The sequence below is a fragment of the Kogia breviceps genome, chromosome 8, assembly GCF_026419965.1.
Source record: "Kogia breviceps isolate mKogBre1 chromosome 8, mKogBre1 haplotype 1, whole genome shotgun sequence".
In the NCBI taxonomy this organism is placed as follows: domain Eukaryota; kingdom Metazoa; phylum Chordata; class Mammalia; order Artiodactyla; family Physeteridae; genus Kogia; species Kogia breviceps.
The window spans coordinates 42472155-42491754 of NC_081317.1; the positions used below are offsets into that span (position 1 = coordinate 42472155).

General features: G+C 42.8%; 1 protein-coding gene across 7 annotated transcripts in view; it reads left to right on the forward strand.

Moving 5' to 3' along the window:
* The window catches only part of BAG1 (BAG cochaperone 1), a 29473-nt gene that overhangs the window by 1077 nt on the left and 8796 nt on the right, over positions 1–19600 (forward strand). For 5 of the 7 annotated variants that reach the window (XM_067041364.1, XM_059072812.2, XM_059072811.2 and 2 more), the window contains 6 exons: positions 940–1068; positions 2368–2450; positions 3969–4082; positions 13835–13942; positions 14886–14948; positions 15467–15557. In XM_067041364.1, the coding sequence (XP_066897465.1) occupies positions 940–1068; positions 2368–2450; positions 3969–4082; positions 13835–13942; positions 14886–14948; positions 15467–15556 (587 nt within the window). In that variant the 3' untranslated portion in view covers position 15557. Of the gene's footprint in view, positions 1–939; positions 1069–2367; positions 2451–3968; positions 4083–13834; positions 13943–14885; positions 14949–15466; positions 17761–19600 lie in introns of those variants that run through there. The other 2 variants (XM_059072810.2, XM_067041366.1) reach the window with 1 other exon arrangement.

Consider the following 19600-nt stretch of genomic DNA (forward strand, 5'->3'; position numbering starts at 1 on the left):
TCAAGCGTACACTCTGGGCACCCTTTGAGTCTGCTTGCTTTTGGAGTTGACACAGAACTAGACAAAGTTCTGTGTCGGGTTCTCCAGAGAACTGAATCCATGAGGTTTCCTCAGGACCAATTAGGGGAGACCCCAGGGCCTCGGAATCTGGTGACCAGGATTCTAGATAATTCAGATTTAAGTGACCTTGGGATGTCTCCTTTCTAGGCAGCTGGTTTCTACTTCACATAGAAGCAGAGTTGGTAACACCTGTCCCACTCACTACATGTGGCTGTTGAGTAGGCTTAAGGCTTGGCATGATGCACCGGCACAGGCTACCTCCTTATTGTCCACATACCCAGAAAAGAATTAGCACCTCTGCTCCAAAAAGGAATTTCTGCTGTTTGAATTTATTCATTCATTTGTCTATTTACTGGGCACCAACCATGTATGTGCCGAGGTGTCCCCAGTAGGAGAGACCTGGAGGAAAAACATTTCCTTGCCCATTACAGCAAAGGAGACAAAAATAGTTCCTTGCCCAGTACAACACAGAGTAGAGGACAGTCAGGCCACAGGATGCAGGTGGCTTCTGAAGAAAAGCACAGACTTTGAAATCAGATAGATCTGAGGTCAAGTTCTAATTCTAGAGTTGGGTCTCATTAGGCACGTCTTAATTGGACTGAACTCATAGTTTGCTTATCTGTGAAATGGGGAATAATAGATAGTACCTACTTCATGGGGTTGTTCTGAGAATTAAATAAGATCATGCATGAAATGAGCCTAGTCAGCCCCTTATGCATGTTAAGTGCTTAAAATGTTAGCTGATATCACTGATATTGTTAGTTACTATAATAAAGGAAACAAAAATCCTTGAGCAGCCCTTGAACACTGGGTAAATAAAGTGTCAGCCTATACTGGTTTGTGTGAAAGAGTTTTCTTTAACACTTTCTCTCTCCCCAGGCAATGAGAAGCACGATCTTCAAGTTATCCCGCAAGAGGGCTGTAGTGAACCAATTGTCCAAGACCTGGCCCAGGTTGTTGAAGAGGCCACAGGGGTCCCACTGCCTTTTCAGAAACTCATATTTAAGGGTAGGTATTTCTCTTCCAGCTTTGAGCCCTCATTGCTAAAAAGCCTATTTAAAACTGCTTAACTTTAACTAATAGTAACTCTCAGTTTTGAAATTAGGACAATTCTTATTTGCTTGTTAATTCATTCATCACTTCAACAAATATGTATTGAGGACCTACTATGCACTGGACACTTGCAGACATTTGAACAGGTGTTAGAGTTGAAGTCACATGAGGGTGACAGAAATATTACCATTTTTGATGAAGCACATGGGCAGTCTTCCCTGGCCAAGTTAGATCCTCTTCCCATTGTGTGTTCAGATGGCACTGCCTACCACTTTTGTATAACTTGTATTGAAATTCCTATTAAATAATTGTCTTCATAGTCACCGAACATCTGATTTCTCTAATACAATAACAAACTCCACGAGGGCAGAGATACTGCTATGTGTCCAATGCTTGGCATAGTGCTGGCACAGAGAAGGTATTGAACAAACTTACCAGGGCCTGGATGTGGCAGGCCCAGTGGATGATGCTGATTTCTGCCAGGACACACCCACTCCCATTCCCATTCTCTGGTCTTCCCATTCCCTTGGGAACCCATTATTTTGGTATCTGATGAGGCTAAATTTATCCCATTTGGTGCCAGTCGTAAAAAATTTAGTGATGGGAAGCATTTATATTCGTACTTTATAGTACAGCTCCTTGTCTTTTCTTTTTTAAAACATTTCATTTTAGAATTATAAAGGCAGTAGAAATCCATGTTTCAAAATAGAGGAAAGCACAAAAAAGAAAATGTTCTCCTGGATAAAACCCCTCATAACAATTCAGTATATTTCCATCCAGCCTCTATTTGTTTGTTTGTCCTGGCATCCCAAAGTGTGGGTTCTCATTTGTGGCTTTTTTTTTTTAGTTGACAAAACTAGGATCATTTCTAGTGATCTTCTTATAACACTGGGTCATCAACATGTATTATGGCATTGAAGTTTCCTGAAAAAATGAGCTTTGATGCCTACAAAGTCTTCTGTTGTACTGATATATAGTTAATCAGTCCCCTATTCCTGAATTTTTGGCTCTTTCCAGTTTCTCACTATTATGAATAATAGTTTTTGTATAACAGTTATTGTGCAGGCACATGTCCAGTTATGTGTTAGGGTAAATATCTAAAGTGAAGTTACTGGGTCAAGAAACCTTCTAAAAAGCTTATACCAATTCATCCTCTTCTCATTAGTGAACACACTACTTCCTGTACCCTTGCTGAAATCTATTTTCACTGTTGTGCAATTGTTGCAACTTGACATCACTTTCTTCTTTGTTCAGGAAAATCTCTGAAGGAAATGGAGACGCCATTGTCAGCACTTGGAATACAAAACGGTTGCCGGGTCATGTTAATTGGGAAAAAGGTAAATTGCTTTTTCCACCAGAATACCTCAGAATCTTTTATGCATGTTTCTGTTTAGAAGGCCAAATTGGGGACCCAGGGTTGGCACTGGTGAAGTAGTGCTCTCTAAACAAATGTAGTCTCTTTTTGTTCCATGGAGTTACCAGTTCTCATACCCTCCAACTCCTGTTGGTTTCACTCTGGGAATTAGGAGTGGTTATGCTGCCTCAGTAATGTGGCTTTTGTGTTGGTGGTGGAATCAGTCTGGTTAAAATAGTGCCTGAGGCAGTCCCTACTCACTTGGAGGGGGATTTGCAAGAAAGGTTTTGTTAAAATAAACCTGTAGATTTTAAAAAATAAGTACTCTGCAAACTTCAGGAGCCTCTCTTCCTTTAACCATTCTTTTTACTAAAATCTCACATAAGGATAAACCCTCTTTGGCTGGAAAGAAAGGTTCAGACTAAAGAGGTGATGGAGAAAAAGCCAGTTGGTGAGAAAAGTAGGCCCTGGGGTGATGAGAGAGTGCCATGGCCAGCCCTGCATTGTGACACAGTGGAATTGTTGGTCCTGTGAAGTTCCCTTACTTCGAGCAAGGTGGCTGATTCAGAGTGGAGAGATGGCAGAGATTAGCAAAGTGGAGGCAAGGAAAGTCTAGTCCAGACTTGAAACTGCCAGGAGACTGGCACTCAGGATTTGGCCACAAAGAAGAATGTGAACAATTTGGGGTAGTGTAAAAGCAGGAAGCTGCTGGCTACCAATTAAGGTGAGAGAAGGGGAAATAATCTAGAGATTTCTTGCTCAAGGGTCAGGGAGAATGGTGATGGGCAATGAGCAGAACCCAAGGGTTGAGTTCGAAGAAGCTTTAGGACCCTCAGTTGGAGCTGTCCTGGAGTATGTGGAGCCAAGTCCAATTCAAGTCTCTTCTACCTATTTTGGGCTGTGTAACCTTAAGTTACTTTACAGTAACCTCAATTTCATCATCTGAAACAGTACCTCCTTCATTGGATTGTGGTAAGGCTTAAACAATAATACAGGTAAAGTGCTTAGGATGATACCTGGCATAGAGGGGATGCTCAGTAAAAGTATTCATCATCATCATCATATTGAATGAAAGAGCTCAGGAATTCCATTTAAAGGAAGGGTAGAATTCCACCTGTCTCACAGTTCTGGACTCCTCACAGGCATTCACTGTAATTTGTTAACACTTTGTTAACTGAGTGTTAACACTCAGTCAGGAATCTGTTGGTAATTAGCCCCAGGTTGAGGTTGAATCTGGCATATGGATCGGCTTTGTTCTCTGAACCCAAGCCGTCAGGGCTCTCTTGTCAGAATGTGTACCTGATACCTTCTCTCTATCTAGTCTAGAGTCTTTGTAGATAGAAAACCTTCATGTATAACCCTCCAGCTTGCCTTCTAAGAAGCAACAGAGTTAAGACAATTTTTTCTAGGCCAGTGGTTTAACCCACTTGTGGTCAGATTTTTTTTTTTCCTGACAGAAAAAAAAAATTTATTGACTTCATTTTATTCTTAAACATTTTAGAGCAGTCCAGAGGAAGAAGTTGAACTAAAGAAGTTGAAAGATTTGGAGAAGTCTGTGGAGAAGATAGCTGACCATCTGGAAGAGTTGAGTAAAGAACTTACTGGAATCCAGCAGGTAACTCTCTCCATGGACTTTGTCATTCTGCCTTCTATGAGAATTCTCTGGAGATACAAATGTGTGGTTACAAGGGCGGACTTTGTTGTCAGACTCCCTGGGTGCAGACCCTGGCTCTACCCTTTCTGTTACTGTGGACAAGTTTGCCTTTGTCTCAGGTTCCTTATCTGTAAAAAGGGAGTAATGATGGTACCTCCCTCTTAGGGCTGTTGTGGGGATTAAATTACATAATTTGAGCCTGACATATACTAAGTGCTTTGTAAGTGTTATCATCACTGTTATTTCCAAACCCCAGCCAGCATCCATTTGTGCTCCTAGGAGAACACCTGCTGTGCTAGGATCCTGTATTGTCTAAAATAGAATAAGTAGCTTCTCTCAGTCTAGTCAGTTATAATGTATTTGGCAAGGCAAAGAACATTGTGTTGATTCATAGAAGGTCCAAGTTGAGCATGATCTTGGGGTGGGTGTAGGGGTCATCCTATTCAATTCCTTGTAGTGTTAGAGGTGGATTACTGAAACCAAACAAGAATGAGGAACAGCCCCAAACCACATACTTATTTTTGATCCCTTCATTTTATAACATTTATGGATGTATGTTTGTGTTTTAATTATAAAAGTAATACATGCTGATTGTACATAGCTTTTAAGAAAACATGTGGGCACTAATATGAAAAATAATAATTACCTGTAAGACCCCACCAACTCAAAGATACTCATTACTAAAAACTGGAATCTATTTCTTCATCTTAAAAAAAATTGGTATAATGTTAGGTACACTTTGTTTGTAAATTGTTCCTTTATTGGTTTAAAAAATTGAACATTTTCCCATGTCATTAAAAATGATCATACGTAACCAAATCACTTTGCTGCATACCTGAAACTAACACAGTATTATAAATCAACTATACCTAAATAAAGAAAAAAACTTTTGCCTGAAAAAAAAAGGTCATACTTTTCAAAACTTGCATAGTATTTATTTCATCATATGAATGGATCATGGTTTACCTAACCAATTCTCTATTATTCATCACCTAATGTTACTTTACCATTATGCATAATGCTTCCTTTTTTTTTTTAACATCTTTATTGGAGTATAATTGCTTTACAGTGGTGTGTTAGTTTCTGCTTTATAACAAAGTGAATAAGCTATTCATATACATATAACCCCATATCTCCTCCCTCCTCTGTCTCCCTCCCACCTTCCCTACCCCACCTCTCTATGTGGTCACAAAGCACTGAGCTGATCTCCCTGTGCTATGCAGCTGCTTCCCACTAGCCTATCTATTTTACATTTGGTAGTATATATAAGTCCATGCCACTCTCCCACTTCGTCGCAGCTTATCCTTCCCCCTCCCCATGTCCTCAAGTCCATTCTCTACCTCTGCATCTTTAGTCCTGTTCTGCCCTTAGGTTCTTCAGAACCATCTTTTTTTTTTTTTTTTTTTTTAGATTCCATATATATATGTGTGTTAGCATATGGTATTTCTTTTTCTCTTTCTGACTTACTTCACTCTGACAGACACTAGGTCCATCCAACTCACTACAAATAACTCAATTTCATTACTTTTTATGGCTGAGTAATATTCCATTGTATATATATGCCACATCTTCTTTATCCATTCATCTGTCGATGGACACTTAGGTTGCTTCCATGTCCTGACTACTCTAAATAGAGCTGCAGTAAATATTGTGGTACATGACTCTTTGAATTATGGTTTTCTCAGGATATATGCCCAGTAGTTAGATTGCTGGCTCGTATGGTGGTTCTATTTTTAGTTTTTTAAGGAACCTCCATACTGTTCTCCATAGTGGCTGTATCAATTTACCTTCCCACCAACAGTGCAAGAGGGTTCTCTTTTCTCCACACCCTCTCCAGCATTTATTGTTTGTAGATTTTCTGATGATGGCCATTCTGACTGGTGTGAGGTGATACCTCACTGTAGTTTTGATTTGCATTTCTGTAATTAGTGATGTTGAGCATTCTTTCATGTGTTTGTTGGCAATCTGTATATCTTCTTTGGAGAAATGTCTATTTAGGTCTTCTGCCCATTTTTCAATTGGGTTGTTTGTTTTTTTGTTATTGAGCTGCATGAGCTGCTTGTAAATTTTGGAGATCAATCCTTTGTCAGTTGCTTCATTTGCAACTATTTTCTCCCATTCTGAGGGTTGTCTTTTCGTCTTGTTTATGGTTTATTTTGCTGTGCAAAAGCTTTTAAGTTTCATTAGGTCCCATGTGTTTATTTTTGTTTTTATTTCCATTTCACTAGGAGGTGGGTCAAAAAGGATCTTGCTGTGATTTATGTCATAGAGTGTTCTGCCTATGTTTTCCTCTAAGAGTTTTATAGTGTCTGGCCTTACATTTAGGTCTTTAATCCATTTTGCGTTTATTTTTGTGTATGGTGTTAGGGAGTGTTCTAATTTCATTCTTTTACATGTAGCTGTACAGTTTTCCCAGCACCACTTATTGAAGAGGCTGTCTTTTCTCCATTGTATATTCTTACCTGCTTTATCAAAGATAAGGTAACCATATGTGCATGGGTTTATCTCTGGGCTTTCTATCCTGTTCCATTGATCTATATTTCTGTTTTTGTGCCAGTACCATACTGTCTTGATTACTGTAGCTTTGTAGTATAGTCTGAAGTCAGGGAGCCTGATTCCTCCAGCTCCGTTTTTCTTCCTCAAGATCGCTTTGGCTATTCGGGGTCTTTTGTGTTTCCATACAAATTGTGAAACTTCTTGTTCTAGTTCTGTGAAAAATGCCATTGGTAGTTTGATAGGGATTGCATTGAATCTGTAGATTGCTTTGGGTAGTATAGTCATTTTCACAATGTTGATTCTTCCAATCCAAGAACATGGTATATCTCTCCATCTGTTTGTATCATCTCTAATTTATTTCATCAGTGTCTTGTAGTTTTCTGCATACAGGTCTTTTGTCTCCTTAGGTAGGTTTATTCTTAGGTATTTTATTCTTTTTGGTGAATGGTAAATGGGCATGTTTCCTTAATTTCGCTTTCAGATTTTTCATCATTAGTGTATAGGAATGCAAGAGATTTCTGTGCATTAATTTTGTATCCTGCTACTTTACCAAATTCATTGATTAGCTCTAGTAGTCTTCTGGTGGCATCTTTAGGATTCTCTATGTGCAGTATCATGTCATCTGCAAAGAGTGACAGCTTTACTGCTTCCTTTCCAATTTGGATACCTTTTATTTCTTTTTCTTCTCTGATTGCTGTGGCTAAAATTTCCAAAACTATGTTGAATAAAGGTGGTGAGAGTGGACAACCTTGTCTTGTTCCTGATCTTAGTGGAAATGGTTTCAGTTTTTCACCATTGAGGATGTTGTTGGTTGTGGGTTTGTCATATATGGCCTTTATTATGTTGAGGTAAGTTCCCTCTATGCTTACTTTCTGGTGGGTTTTTATCAAAAATGGATGTTGAATTTTGTTAAAAGCTTTTTCTGCATCTATTGAGATGATCATATGGTTTTTATCCTTCAATTTGTTAATATGGTATATCACATTAATTGATTTGTGTATATTGCAGAATCCTTGCATTCCTGGGATAAACCCCACTTGATCATGGTGTGTGATCCTTTTAATGTGTTGTTGGATTTTGTTTGCTAGTATTTTGTTCAAGATTTTTGCATCTATGTTCATCAGTGATATTGGCCTGTAGTTTTCTTTCTTTGTGACATCTTTGTCTCATTTTGGTATCAGGGTAATGGGGGACTCGTAGAATGAGTTTGGGAGTGTTCCTCCCTCTGCTATCTTTTGGAAGAGTTTGAGAAGGATAGGTGTTAGCTCTTCTCTAAATGTTTGATAGAATTCTCCTGTGAAGCCATCTGGTCCTGGGTTTTTGTTTGCTAGAAGATTTTTAATCACAGTCTCAATTTCAGTGCTTGTGAATGGTCTGCTTATATTTTCTATTTCTTCCTGGTTCAGTCTCAGAAGGTTGTGCTTTTCTAAGAATTTGTCCATTTCTTCCAGGTTGTCCATTTTATTGGCATAGAGTTGCTTATAGTAAACTTATGATCCTCTGTATTTCTGCAGTGCCAGTTGTTACTTCTCCCTTTTCATTTCTAATTCTATTGATTTGAGTCTTCTCCCTTTTGTTCTTGTTGAGTCTGGCTAATGGTTTCTCAATTTTGTTTATCTTCTCAAAGAACCAGCTTTTAGTTTTATTGATCTTTGCTATTGTTTCCTTCATTTCTTTTTCATTTATTTCTGATCTGATCTTTATGATTTCCTTCCTTCTGCTAACTTTGGGATTTTTTTTTGTTCTTCTTTCTCTAATTGCTTTAGGTGTAAGGTTAGGTTGTTTATTTGAGATGTTTCTTATTTCTTGAGGTAGGATTGTATTGCTGTAAACTTCCCTCTTAGAACTGCTTTTGCTGCATTCCATAGGTTTGGGGTCATAGTGTTTTCATTGTCATTTGTTTCTAGGTATTTTTTGATTTCCTCTTTGATTTCTTCAGTGATCTCTTGGTTATTAAGTAGTGTATTGTTTAGCCTCCATGTGTTTGTATTTTTTACAGACTTTTTTCCTGTAATTGTTATCTAGTCTCATAGCGTTGTGGTTGGAAAATACACTTGATACGATTTCAGTTTTCTTAAATTTACCAAGACTTGATTTGTGACCCAAGATATGATCTATCCTGGAGAATGTTCCATGAGCACTTGAGAAGAAAGTGTATTCTTTTGTTTTTGGATGGAATATCCTATAAATATCAATTAAGTCCATCTTGTGTAATGTATCATTTAAAGCCTGTGTTTCCTTATTTGTTTTCTGTTTGGATGATCTGTCCATTTGTGTAAGTGTGGTGTTAAAGCCCCCTACTGTGATTGTGTTGCTGTCGATTTCCCCTTTTATGGCTGTTAACATTTGCCTTATGTATTGAGGTGCTCCTATGTTGGGTGCATAAATATTTACAATTGTTATATCTTCTTCTTGGATTGATCCCTTGATCATTATGTAGTGTTCTTCTTTGTCTCTTGTAATAGTCTTTATTTTAACATCTGTTATATCTGATATGAGACTTGCTACTCCAGCTTTCTTTTGATTTTCATTTGCACGGAATATCTTTTTCTATCCCCTCATTTTCAGTCTGTATGTGTCCCTAGGTCTGAAGTGGGTCTCTTGTAGACAGCATATATATGGGTCTCGCTTTTGTATCCATTCAGCCAGTCTGTGTCTTTTGGTTGGAGCATTTAATCCATTTACATTTAAGGTAATTATCTATATGTTTGTTCCTGTTACCATTTTCTTAATTGTTTTGGGTTTGTTATTGTAGGTCTTTTCCTTCTCTTGTGTTTCCTGCCTAGAGGAGTTCCTTTAGCATTTCTTGTAAACCTGGTTTGGTGGTGCTGAATTCTCTTAGCTTTTGCTTGTCTGTAAAGTTTTTAATTTCTCTGTCGAATCTGAATGAGATCCTTGCTGGGTAATCTTGGTTGTAGGTTTTTCCCTTTCATCACTTTAAATATGTCCTGCCACTTCCTTCCGGTTTGCAGAGTTTCTGCTGAAAGATCAGCTGTTAACCTTATGGGGATTCCCTTGTATGTTATTAGTTGTTTTTCCCTGCTTTTAATATTTTTCCTTTGTGTTTAATTTTTGATAGTTTGATTAATGTGTGTTGTGGCATGTTTCTCCTTGGGTTTATCCTGTATGGGACTCTCTGTGCTTCCTGGACTTGACTATTTCCTTTCCCATATTAGGGAAGTTTTCAACTATAATCTCTTCAAATATTTTTTCAGTCCCTTTCTTTTTCTCTTCTTCTTCTGGGACCCCTATAATTCAAATTTTGGTGTGGTTTTTAAAAAAAATTAATTTATTTTAAAATTTTTGGCTGTGTTGTGTGTTCGTTGCTGTGCGTGGGCTTTCTCTAGTTGCTGTGAGCGGGGGCTACTCTTCGTTGCGGTGTGTAGGCTTCTCATGGCAGTGGCTTCTCTTGCTGCAGAGCACTGGCTCTAGGTGCACAGGCTTCAGTAGCTGTGGCACACAGGCTCAGCAGTTGTGGCTTGTGGGCTCTAGAGCACAGGCTCAGTAGTTGTGGCACACAGGCATAGCTGCTCCATGGCATGTGGGAATCTTCCACGACCAGGGCTCGAACCCATGTCCCCTGCACTGGCAGGTGGATTCTTAACCACTGTGCCACCAGGGAAACCCTGTTTGTGCGTTTAATATTGTCCCAGAGGTCTCTAAGCCTGTCCTTAATTCTTTTCATTCTTTTTTCTTTATTCTGCTCTGAGGTAGTTATTTCCACTATTTTATCTTCCAGGTCACTTATTCGTTCTTTTGCCTCAGTTATTCTGCTATTGATTCCTTCTAGAGAATTTTAAATTTCATTTATTGTTTTATTCATCATTGTTTGTTTGCTGTTTAGTTCTTCTAGTCCTTGTTAAACATTTCTTGTATTTTTTGCATCCTATTTCCAAGATTTTGGATCATCTTTACTATCATTTCTCTGAATTCTTTTTCAAGTAGACTGCCTATTTCCTCTTCGTTTGTTTGGTCTGATGGGTTTTTACCTTGCTCCTTCATCTGCTGTGTGTTTCTTTGTCTTCTCATTTTGCTTAACTTACTGTGTTTGGGGTCTCCTTTTCACAGGCTGCAGGTTCATAGTTCCCGCTGTTTTTGGTGTCTGCCCCCAGTGGCTAAGGTTGGTTCAGTGGGTTGTGTAGGCTTCCTGGTGGAGGGGACTAGTGCCTGTGTTCTGGTGGACGAGGCTGGATCTTGTCTTTCTGGTGGGCAAGACCGTGTCCGGTGGTCTGTTTTGGGGTGTCTGTGACCTTATTATGATCTAATACAGCCTCTCTGCTAATGGGTGGGGTTGTGTTCCTGTCTTGCTAGTTGTTTGGCATAGGGTTTTCAGCACTGTAGCTTGCTGGTCGTTGAGTGGAGTTGGGTCTTAGCGTTGCTATGGAGATCTCTTAGAGAGCTTTCACCATTTGATATTACATGGACCTGGGAGGTCTCTGGTGCACCAGTGTCCTGAACTTGGCTCTTCCACCTAAGAGGCACAGGCCTGACACCTGGCCGGAGCACCAAGACCCTGTCAGTCACATGGCTCAGAAGAAAAGGGAGAAAAAAAGAAGGAAAGAAAGAAAGAGAGAGAGAGAGAGGGAGAGGGAGAGAAGAAAGTTATTAAAATAAAAAATAATTATTACAAATTTAAAAATAGTTAAAAAAAAAAGAGAGAGAGAAGAAAGAAAGAGAGAGCAACCAAACCAAAAAACAAATCCACCAGTGATAACAAGCGCTAAAAACTATACTAAAAAATAAAAAAAAAAAACCTGACAGACAGAACCCTAGGACAAATGGTAAAAGCAAAGCTATACAGACAAAATCATGCATAGAAGCATACACATACACACTCACAAAAAGAGAAAAAGGAAAAATATATATGTATCTATATATTTAAAAAAAAAAAAGGGGGCTTCCCTAGTGGCGCAGTGGTTGAGAATCCGCCTGTCGATGCAGGGGACACAGCATCATGTCCTGGTCCGGGAAGATCCCATATGCCGCAGAGCAGCTGGGCCTGTGAGCCATGGCCACTGAGCCTGTGCGTCTGGAGCCTGTGCTCTGCAACGGGAGAGGCTGCAACAATGAGAGGCCCGCATACCACCAAAAAAAAAAAAAAAAAAAATGAGGAAGAGAGCAACCAAATCAATAAAGAAATCTACCAATGATAATAAACTCTAAGTACTAAACTAAGATAAACATAAAACCAGGAACAAATTAGATGCAGACAGCAAACCCCAAGTCTACAGTTGCTCCCAAAGTCCACCGCCTCAATTTTGGGATGATTTGTTGTCTATTCAGGTATTCCACAGATGCAGGGTACATGAGGTTGATTGTGGAGATTTAGTCCACTGCTCCTGAGGCTCCTGGGGGAGATTTCCCTTTCTCTTCTTTGTTTGCACAGCTCCTGGGGTTCAGCTTTGGATTTGGCCCCGCCTCTGCATGTAGGTCACCTGAGGGCATCTGTTCTTCGCTCAGACAGGACGGGGTTAAAGGAGAAGCTGATTAGGGGGCTCTGGCTCACTCAGGCCAGGGGGAGGGAGGGGTACGGATGCGGGGTGAGCCTGCAGCAGCAGAGGCTGGTGTGACGTTGCACCAGCCTGAGTCGTGCTGTGCGTTCTTCCGGGGAAGTTGTCCCTGGATCATGGGACCCTGTCAGTGGCGGGCTGCACAGGCTCCTAGGAGGGGAGGGTAGATAGTGACCTGTGCTTGCACACAGGTTTCTTAGTGGCTGCAGCAGTAGCCTTAGCGTTTCATGCCCGTCTCTGGGGTCCGTGCTGATAGCTGTGGCTCACGCCCATCTCTGGAGCTCGTTTATGTGGTGCTCTGAATCCCCTCTCCTCGCGCACCCCGAAACAATGGTCTCCTGACTCATAGCCACGTCCAGACTTTTTCTCGGACTCCCTCCTGGCTAGATGTGGCGCACTAGCCCCCTTCAGGCTGTGTTCACGCAGCCTCTCCTGGGAGGAGAGATCCCAGTCCTCTCCCTGGGATCTGACCTCCGAAGCCCGAGCCTCATCTCCCAGCCCCCGCCTGTCCCGGCGGGTGAGCAGACGAGCCTCTCGGGCTGGTGAGTGCTGGTCGGCACCGATCGTCTGTGCGGGAATCTCTCCGCTTTGCCCTCTGCACCCCTGTTGCTGTGCTCTCCTCTGTGGCTCCGAAGCTTCCCCTCCCCGCCATCCCCCATCTCTGCCAGTGAAGGGGCCTCTAGTGTGTGGAAACCTTTCTTCCTTCACAGCTCCCTCCCACTGGTGCAGGTCCTTTCCCTATTCTTTTGTCTTTGTTTATTCTTTTTTCTTCTGCCCTACCCAGGTATGTGGGGAGTTTCTTGCCTTTTGGGAAGTCTGAGGTCTTCTGTTAGCATTCAGTAGGTGTTCTGTAGGAGTTGTTCCACATGTAGATGTATTTGTGATCTCCATGTCTTACTGCTCTGCCATCTTGAAGCCATAATGCTTCTTTGACTGTCCTCAGACATAAATCTTTTTTGATTGTTTCCGATTTTTTTTGTAGAATAAATTCTTTGAGTTGGAATTGCCAGCTAATATATACTACATGTTGTCAAATCTGCATGTGTAGCCTATGGCTTTGATCCTCAGAAATCCCTGCTGTCTACCTGTTGTCACCAGCTAACTGGTCATTAGGCCAAGCATTGTGAATAAACAGAGAGACAATTTAATAAAAATAATGTAAGTGCTGCCATTTGTTAGCATACATACATCTGTGTCAGGAATTCTATTAAAGGTCTACATTTATTTCTCTTTATCCTCATGGTAACCCTCTGGGGTGTGGGTATCATGATCTCCATTTTAAAAATGAGAACACCGAGGCACAGATAGGTTAAGGAACTTGCTCAAGGTCACAAGCCAGTACAGTGCAGTCAGAATTGAAGCCCAGCCCTATCAAACTCTAAACCCTGTGCTCTTAATGTCTGCTCCTCGTGTGCGGGTATACACTGATGACCAGGGAATTCATCAGAGCCAGGCCTCTGCAGGTATTTGTGACCCCAGTGGACCATGTAAGATAGACCATGTAATGGCCTGCAGCCTACTACAGTGCTTGGGGTGGCCCAGGGCTGGCTTTTCTGTTTTTCCCAAGAGGTGAAGTTGTGGACCTGAGGTCTGGCCCAGCCTGTTGGGGAATGTGGACTCAGGGTGTGGCTGCTTCATCAGTGCCTTGGCTTGGAGTTTTCCATCAGCCTCAAGGAACCCTTGCAATAATGCATCATTCCTCCACAGGGTTTTCTGGCCAAGGATTTGCAAGCTGAAGCTCTCTGCAAACTCAACAGGAGAGTAAAAGCCACAATCGAGCAGTTTATGAAGATCTTGGAAGAGATTGACACACTAGTAAGTAAATAATCAGCTGAGAAGACCTAGTTTCCTTTGGCTATTTTTCAGTCAGTTTCACTCTTTCAGTATCACACTCACTGCCTGAGGGTATTGAGTACCTATCCTGTACCAGACACTGCTAGGTCTTTGGTGAATACACAGAAAGGTAAGATGGTTCCTGATTTCTCCTGTCCTACCAACATAGGGCTTTTGTCATATTATTTATGTATGTATGTATTTATTTATTTATTTTGGCCACGGCATGCGGGATCTTAGTTCCCCGATCAGGGATTGAACCCATGCCCCTGGCATTGGGAGCGCAGAGTCTTAACCACTGGACTGCCAGGGAAGTCCCTGTCATTTTTATTTATGTATGCCAGTAGCATCTAATCCTCAGGAAGCTGGGACCCAAATGGTCCATGATCTTATGGTTAGAGAAACACAGGGCTTAACTTTCCTAACACACGTGTGTCTGACATTTCACTGAGCTCATTACCTGTACAGAATTCAGTCAGACCCAGCTCCTCTGAGGCTGTTGGGAATCATCGATGCCATGCTCCCTCTTAGAGATGACACAGTAATGATATCTCTAGCCTAAACTACTCTGCTTGGGATTCTTGGGGGGAGGTGGTAAAGAAGAAACCAAAAAGCACTGTGCTTTTCCTGCCACACTGAGCTCGTGGTCCAGCCAGGACACGGTATCCATGCACAGGAAACAGTGAGAGGACAAAGTCCATGTTATAGATCTATGGCCTCGACACCAAGAACAAAGGGAGCTTGTATAGGGGTGAGAGCCATGGGAAGGGCCATGTAGGGTACAGATCAAGGGAAGTGATTCCTGAAAATGCATGTCATTCACATTAGTGACCTGTGGCCTGTTCGGTATACTGTAGGTATTTCTGACGTGTTCTTATGTCATTTTCACTGAGGATTATTTATACGTCAACTTATTCTTCCATAGGTTCTGCCAGAAAATTTCAAAGACAGTCGAATGAAAAGGAAGGGTTTGGTGAAAAAGATTCAGGTGAGTTATGTGGTAGGGCATCACAAAGTGTAATGTGTTGGTGCATGTATCTGTTCAAAATAGGGTAGGGTACAAGTGTGGTGTGGCCTCTCTTTGGTTATTATATCTCAGCATAAACCCAGAACCTAAGAGAAGAGCTCCTTTCATGTCCCTGTAATTAAATTTGGATTTAAACTAATTGGGAAGGAAGATGGCCAGAGAGCAGATAGGGCTGACATGTTATATTGATCTGATGGACAGGACCCCCTGAAATCGTGCAGTTGCAGTGGCCTGGCTTCCTGTCCTCAGCACCCTTTGGGGGTTGTTGGCATAGAGCACTGTCAGAAGCCCTGGTCCTGTGCTTCCTCTACCTCCCCCTCCTTCCTCTGGAGCCCAGGCCATCTCCATCCCTGCACACCTGTTTCAGTCGGTCGCCCAGGGGTTCCCCAGAGTGGCTGGGCAAAGAGCCTTTTGCAGGTGGGACTGGCAGGGGTGCCTGGCCCCGAGTGGGCCCTTACTGCTCTGCATTTACCTTGTAGGCGTTCCTAGCTGTGTGTGATACAGTGGAGCAGAGCATCTGCCAGGAGACGGAGCGACTGCAGGCCACAAACTTGGCCCTGGCTGACTGAGGTGAGGTGGAGAAGGCTGTGTTGCCTTGAAGAACAGCTCCACCAGCTCTGCACTCTCTGGAACAGAAGTTACGTGCTTTCCCTGGGGCTGCTGGGGACAACTGGCTGATTGCCAGTTTTCCTCTTATACCTGCTCTCAGTGAACAAGTATTGTCTGCGCAATCTTAGCGCTCCTATCAGTTTCTCGTTCCATCTGTGTATATCTGTGCTGTCCAGCAGCCCACCTTGTCTGGAGAGGGCCTCCTCTGCCCAAGCCTTCCCAGCTTTTTTGACCTTTGGATGCTTTCTTAGGGCTGGTGAGAGCTCTCATTTGTCCTGGGGTAGTTCTGGGTTTATCAGCTATCCTGTCTTCAGATACATGAGGCCTTTTTGCCCTTATGATCCCATAGTCCCATCTGTGTAAACCAGAATCACCAGGAGGCTACATCTGGTCAGGAATGTTAGGAATGGCTCAGAACAGGTGTTTGGCACACAGGTAGTCCAAGTATCTCTCATTGTGACCTAATTCTAGAACAGCTGGCTGGGTTGTGGGTTCATAGACCCTGTCTTCACCCGCAAGTGACCCTGACCAGTCACAGGCCGTGAGGTCTCAGGGGGCCGCTCCTGGACTGGGGCCTGTGGTTGATCCATGGGCTTGCTTGTCCCCAAGCAAATCTCTAGGAGGTTACAGCCCAGAGTTGACTAAGTCTCTGCTCGAAACCGGGTCACAACCATGGCTTAGGAGGGGCAGAGAAGAGAGACAGAGTGAATAATAAAGCAGGCAGGTAGTGAGGGCCACCATAAACTTCTCAGGAGTTCCTTCAAAGGCATTTCTGTTAACCGTACCCTTCTGAGATCTACATGTCCTTCGAATTCCTTCGAGGCTGTTTTTGTCTGTTTTGTGGCCTTTTTCCCCTTCATTGTTATTCTAAAAAATAAAACAGTTTATATATAAGTCAGCAAGCAGGAGAGTGTTTAGACTTTTTTTTTCCTTTTGGTAGATGAAGTATGGGAAGCAAAAGCATTCTGAGGTTCTAGTCTAGTTATGTTATAAAGTTGAGAGTGGCCCTGTGTGCTGGAATGCTTAAACAGGTCAGCTGCCGTCAACCCATTTTTTCACACAGTGTCCAGGAGACAGGCTTCCAACAGGCCACTCTGAGGCCAACCTTCTTTGGCAGAGAGGGAGTCTGTGAAGTCCCAGGCATTTAGGGCCATATGGGTAGGACTAGGACAAGGTGGTGGTTAGGGGTGGGCAAGTGGACGAGGCTCGGGGCCTGGTCCGCCCACCCCCAGCTTTAATCAGAGCAGTCCGGTATTTGTTTCTAGGTAGTAGCTGTGTGGCCTTGGGCCACAGCACGTTCCTATGTGCCAGATACCACTCTAAGCTCTTGAGGTGTATTGGTCATTTAATCCTTACACAATCTAGGAGGTAGACAGATACTATCCCTGTTTTATAGATGAGCTCAGGTAATTTGCTCAAGATGACAGAGTAAGTGACAAAGCCAGGACACAAACTGGGCAGCTTGAGTCCGAGCCCAAGTCCTTAATCTCTGCCGATTTGCCTCCCAACTGACATGGGGTTGCTCACACCCTCTTGTTTTCTCTTTTCCTTCTATTTATCTCCCATGTTGGCCTCTGCAGTTCCCCTCTGGCCCTCTCCAGTTCATTCTCCCCAGAGCAGCTGAGTGATCATGAAGTACACATCTTACCATGTCAGTCCCCTGCTTAAAAACCTCAGTGGCCAAGGTCCGTTCCCTGCTCCCTTCTCATCTCGGGCCACTCTCCTGTTTGTTCTCTGCTGTCAGCCACTCTGGTCTAGTTCAGGCCCTCAGGTGCTCTGTGCCCTCTCCTGACCTTGGGTCTTTGCACACGCTATTCCTCTGCTTGGACAGTTACATGCCATCCTTCCCCTACCCTTACCCCTGTCCTAGGTGACTCCTGTTCATCCTTCAGAACGTAAATGTCTCTTCATGGAGAAACCTCACCTACTGTCTGAGAACATCAAGCCCCCAGGTGATATCCTCTCACAGTTTGTCATGACTTTTTACGATAAACAGCATTTATCATGGTCTATGATGATTTATTTGTGGGATTATTTGATTAATATTTGCCTTTATGCTAGACTGTGAGTTCCTTGGGTTAAGGAGCTTCTTTGTCTTAACAGTTGTATTTCAAGCAGATTGTCTGGTTTATATTAGATGCTCAATAAATATTTGGAGAATGAATGAATGTTGACCGCACACATTAATAGTGAAATTTCCACTGCTGCACTCACCCACTGAAGCTCTGTCAGCACTGGGATTTACAGCATCCGCTAGCCATTGTCTTATTTAAGGGTGGGCTGCCCAGCAGATGTGCAGGGTAGTAACACAGCCCCCACTCACATAGATCTGCACATCTACAGGGCATCTCTGCCTATGAGCAGGGGAAGAGTACACCTCAGTTGCCCACTTGCCCATATCATGATCAGTCCTGCCGCAGGGGAACAAGTGGGGCTCTGTGATCCCACAAACATCCTTCAGCCTCACAGAGTTGGAAGAATTCTCCCACGCATTTTCTGTTCAGTCAGTTATTTCTGTTTATCCTTCAAGGCACAGCTTAAAGTTTATCCCCTCTGAGAATACCTTCTTCATTGGTAGTCAGGACTCTTAGTTGAAAACACCACAAACCTATTCCAGAGAGATTGTTGAAATAGAAAAAGTGTTGGTAGGATGTTATCTCATGTAACTTTGGGAAGTTCAAGGGCAGTTGGGCTTCAGGAACACAAATGCTGCCTGAAATTTCTCTCTGTATCTCATTGCATGTCACTACCAGAGAGGAACTACCTCTGTTTCCTTCTTTTTTTCTTTTTTTTTTTTTAACATCTTTATTGGAGTGTAATTGCTTTACAATGGTGTGTTTCCTTATTTCTGATTTGAAAAATCTGGAGAATAATCTTCTGGCCAATCAGCAGCGGCCGTGGCAGCAGGGTCACATGCCATAGACAGGCCTTTGGGGCCCACACTTACATTTCAGGGTGGTTCCCAGAGACACGGCCACAGTTTCCACATCTGTAAAGTGGGGAATTAGGTCTTTCTTTCTGTGTGGTGTTCTGGCACATTGCTCAGGCTTAACCTTTTTGATTCCTCATCGTGTGAGTGGAAGCCTGGGAGGGGAGGGTCACTGAGGAGAAGCTTGGCTGAGCTCTGCCACTTGGGTCTAAGAGGGGCTTCCCACTTAGGGCAGAGACTTAGATGTCACCAATATCCACTCTTCCTACACTAAGTGAACTACTAATTTGCAGCTTAGTATGTGGCCAACCAGATAAAATAATATTTCCCAGTCTTTTTGCACTAGCGTGTCCAAGAGACTACATTTTAGCCAATGGGTTGTGTGTACATCTTAGGAAAGCATCGTCAGATGCAGTAGAGTGCCCTTTCCCCCTCTCTGTGGGCTGAGTGTAGACATGATGGTTGGAATTGAAGCGGCTATTTGGACATTGGGGTGGAAACTGATAAGGATAGCAGAGTATAATATAAAAGGCACATGAAGTTAGAGTACTACATAGGTCTGTGTGTGAGAGAAATTAACTTCTGTTTAAGCCACTGTTATTTCGGCTTTTTGGTCTCTCACAGCCAGACTTAATCCTACACCAACCCTATGCAGGTGGGAAACAAGTTTCTATTGTCAATAGCCATAGAAGGGCCTTACAGGTGACCTCTCAGTCCCTGATACCTGCAGACCTATCAGCAATAATTCCTGCCCAGGTTCCCATTTCAGTGGTCCAGGGAATGCTGGTTCCTGTCCTCCCTGTCCCCAATTTCCTCCCAGTTTGTGTTTTCCCGCCGAGCATTTCCTGTTCCAGCTGCCTGCCCTGGAGCAGGAATCGTAGTCTGTGTGACCCTGCTGCCGCCTGCCAGGCCCCTCTCTACACTCTCTGCTCACCACCTCCACCACTACCAAAAGGCTCCTCCTGTAAGCTTTGGCCAAGAGGGGGTATCTGACATATAACACGGGCTGGGATCTCTGTCTATGGTGGGATTTCCCAATGCTACGTGTCCCTGTGGGCCATTGTGTGAGTGCCTG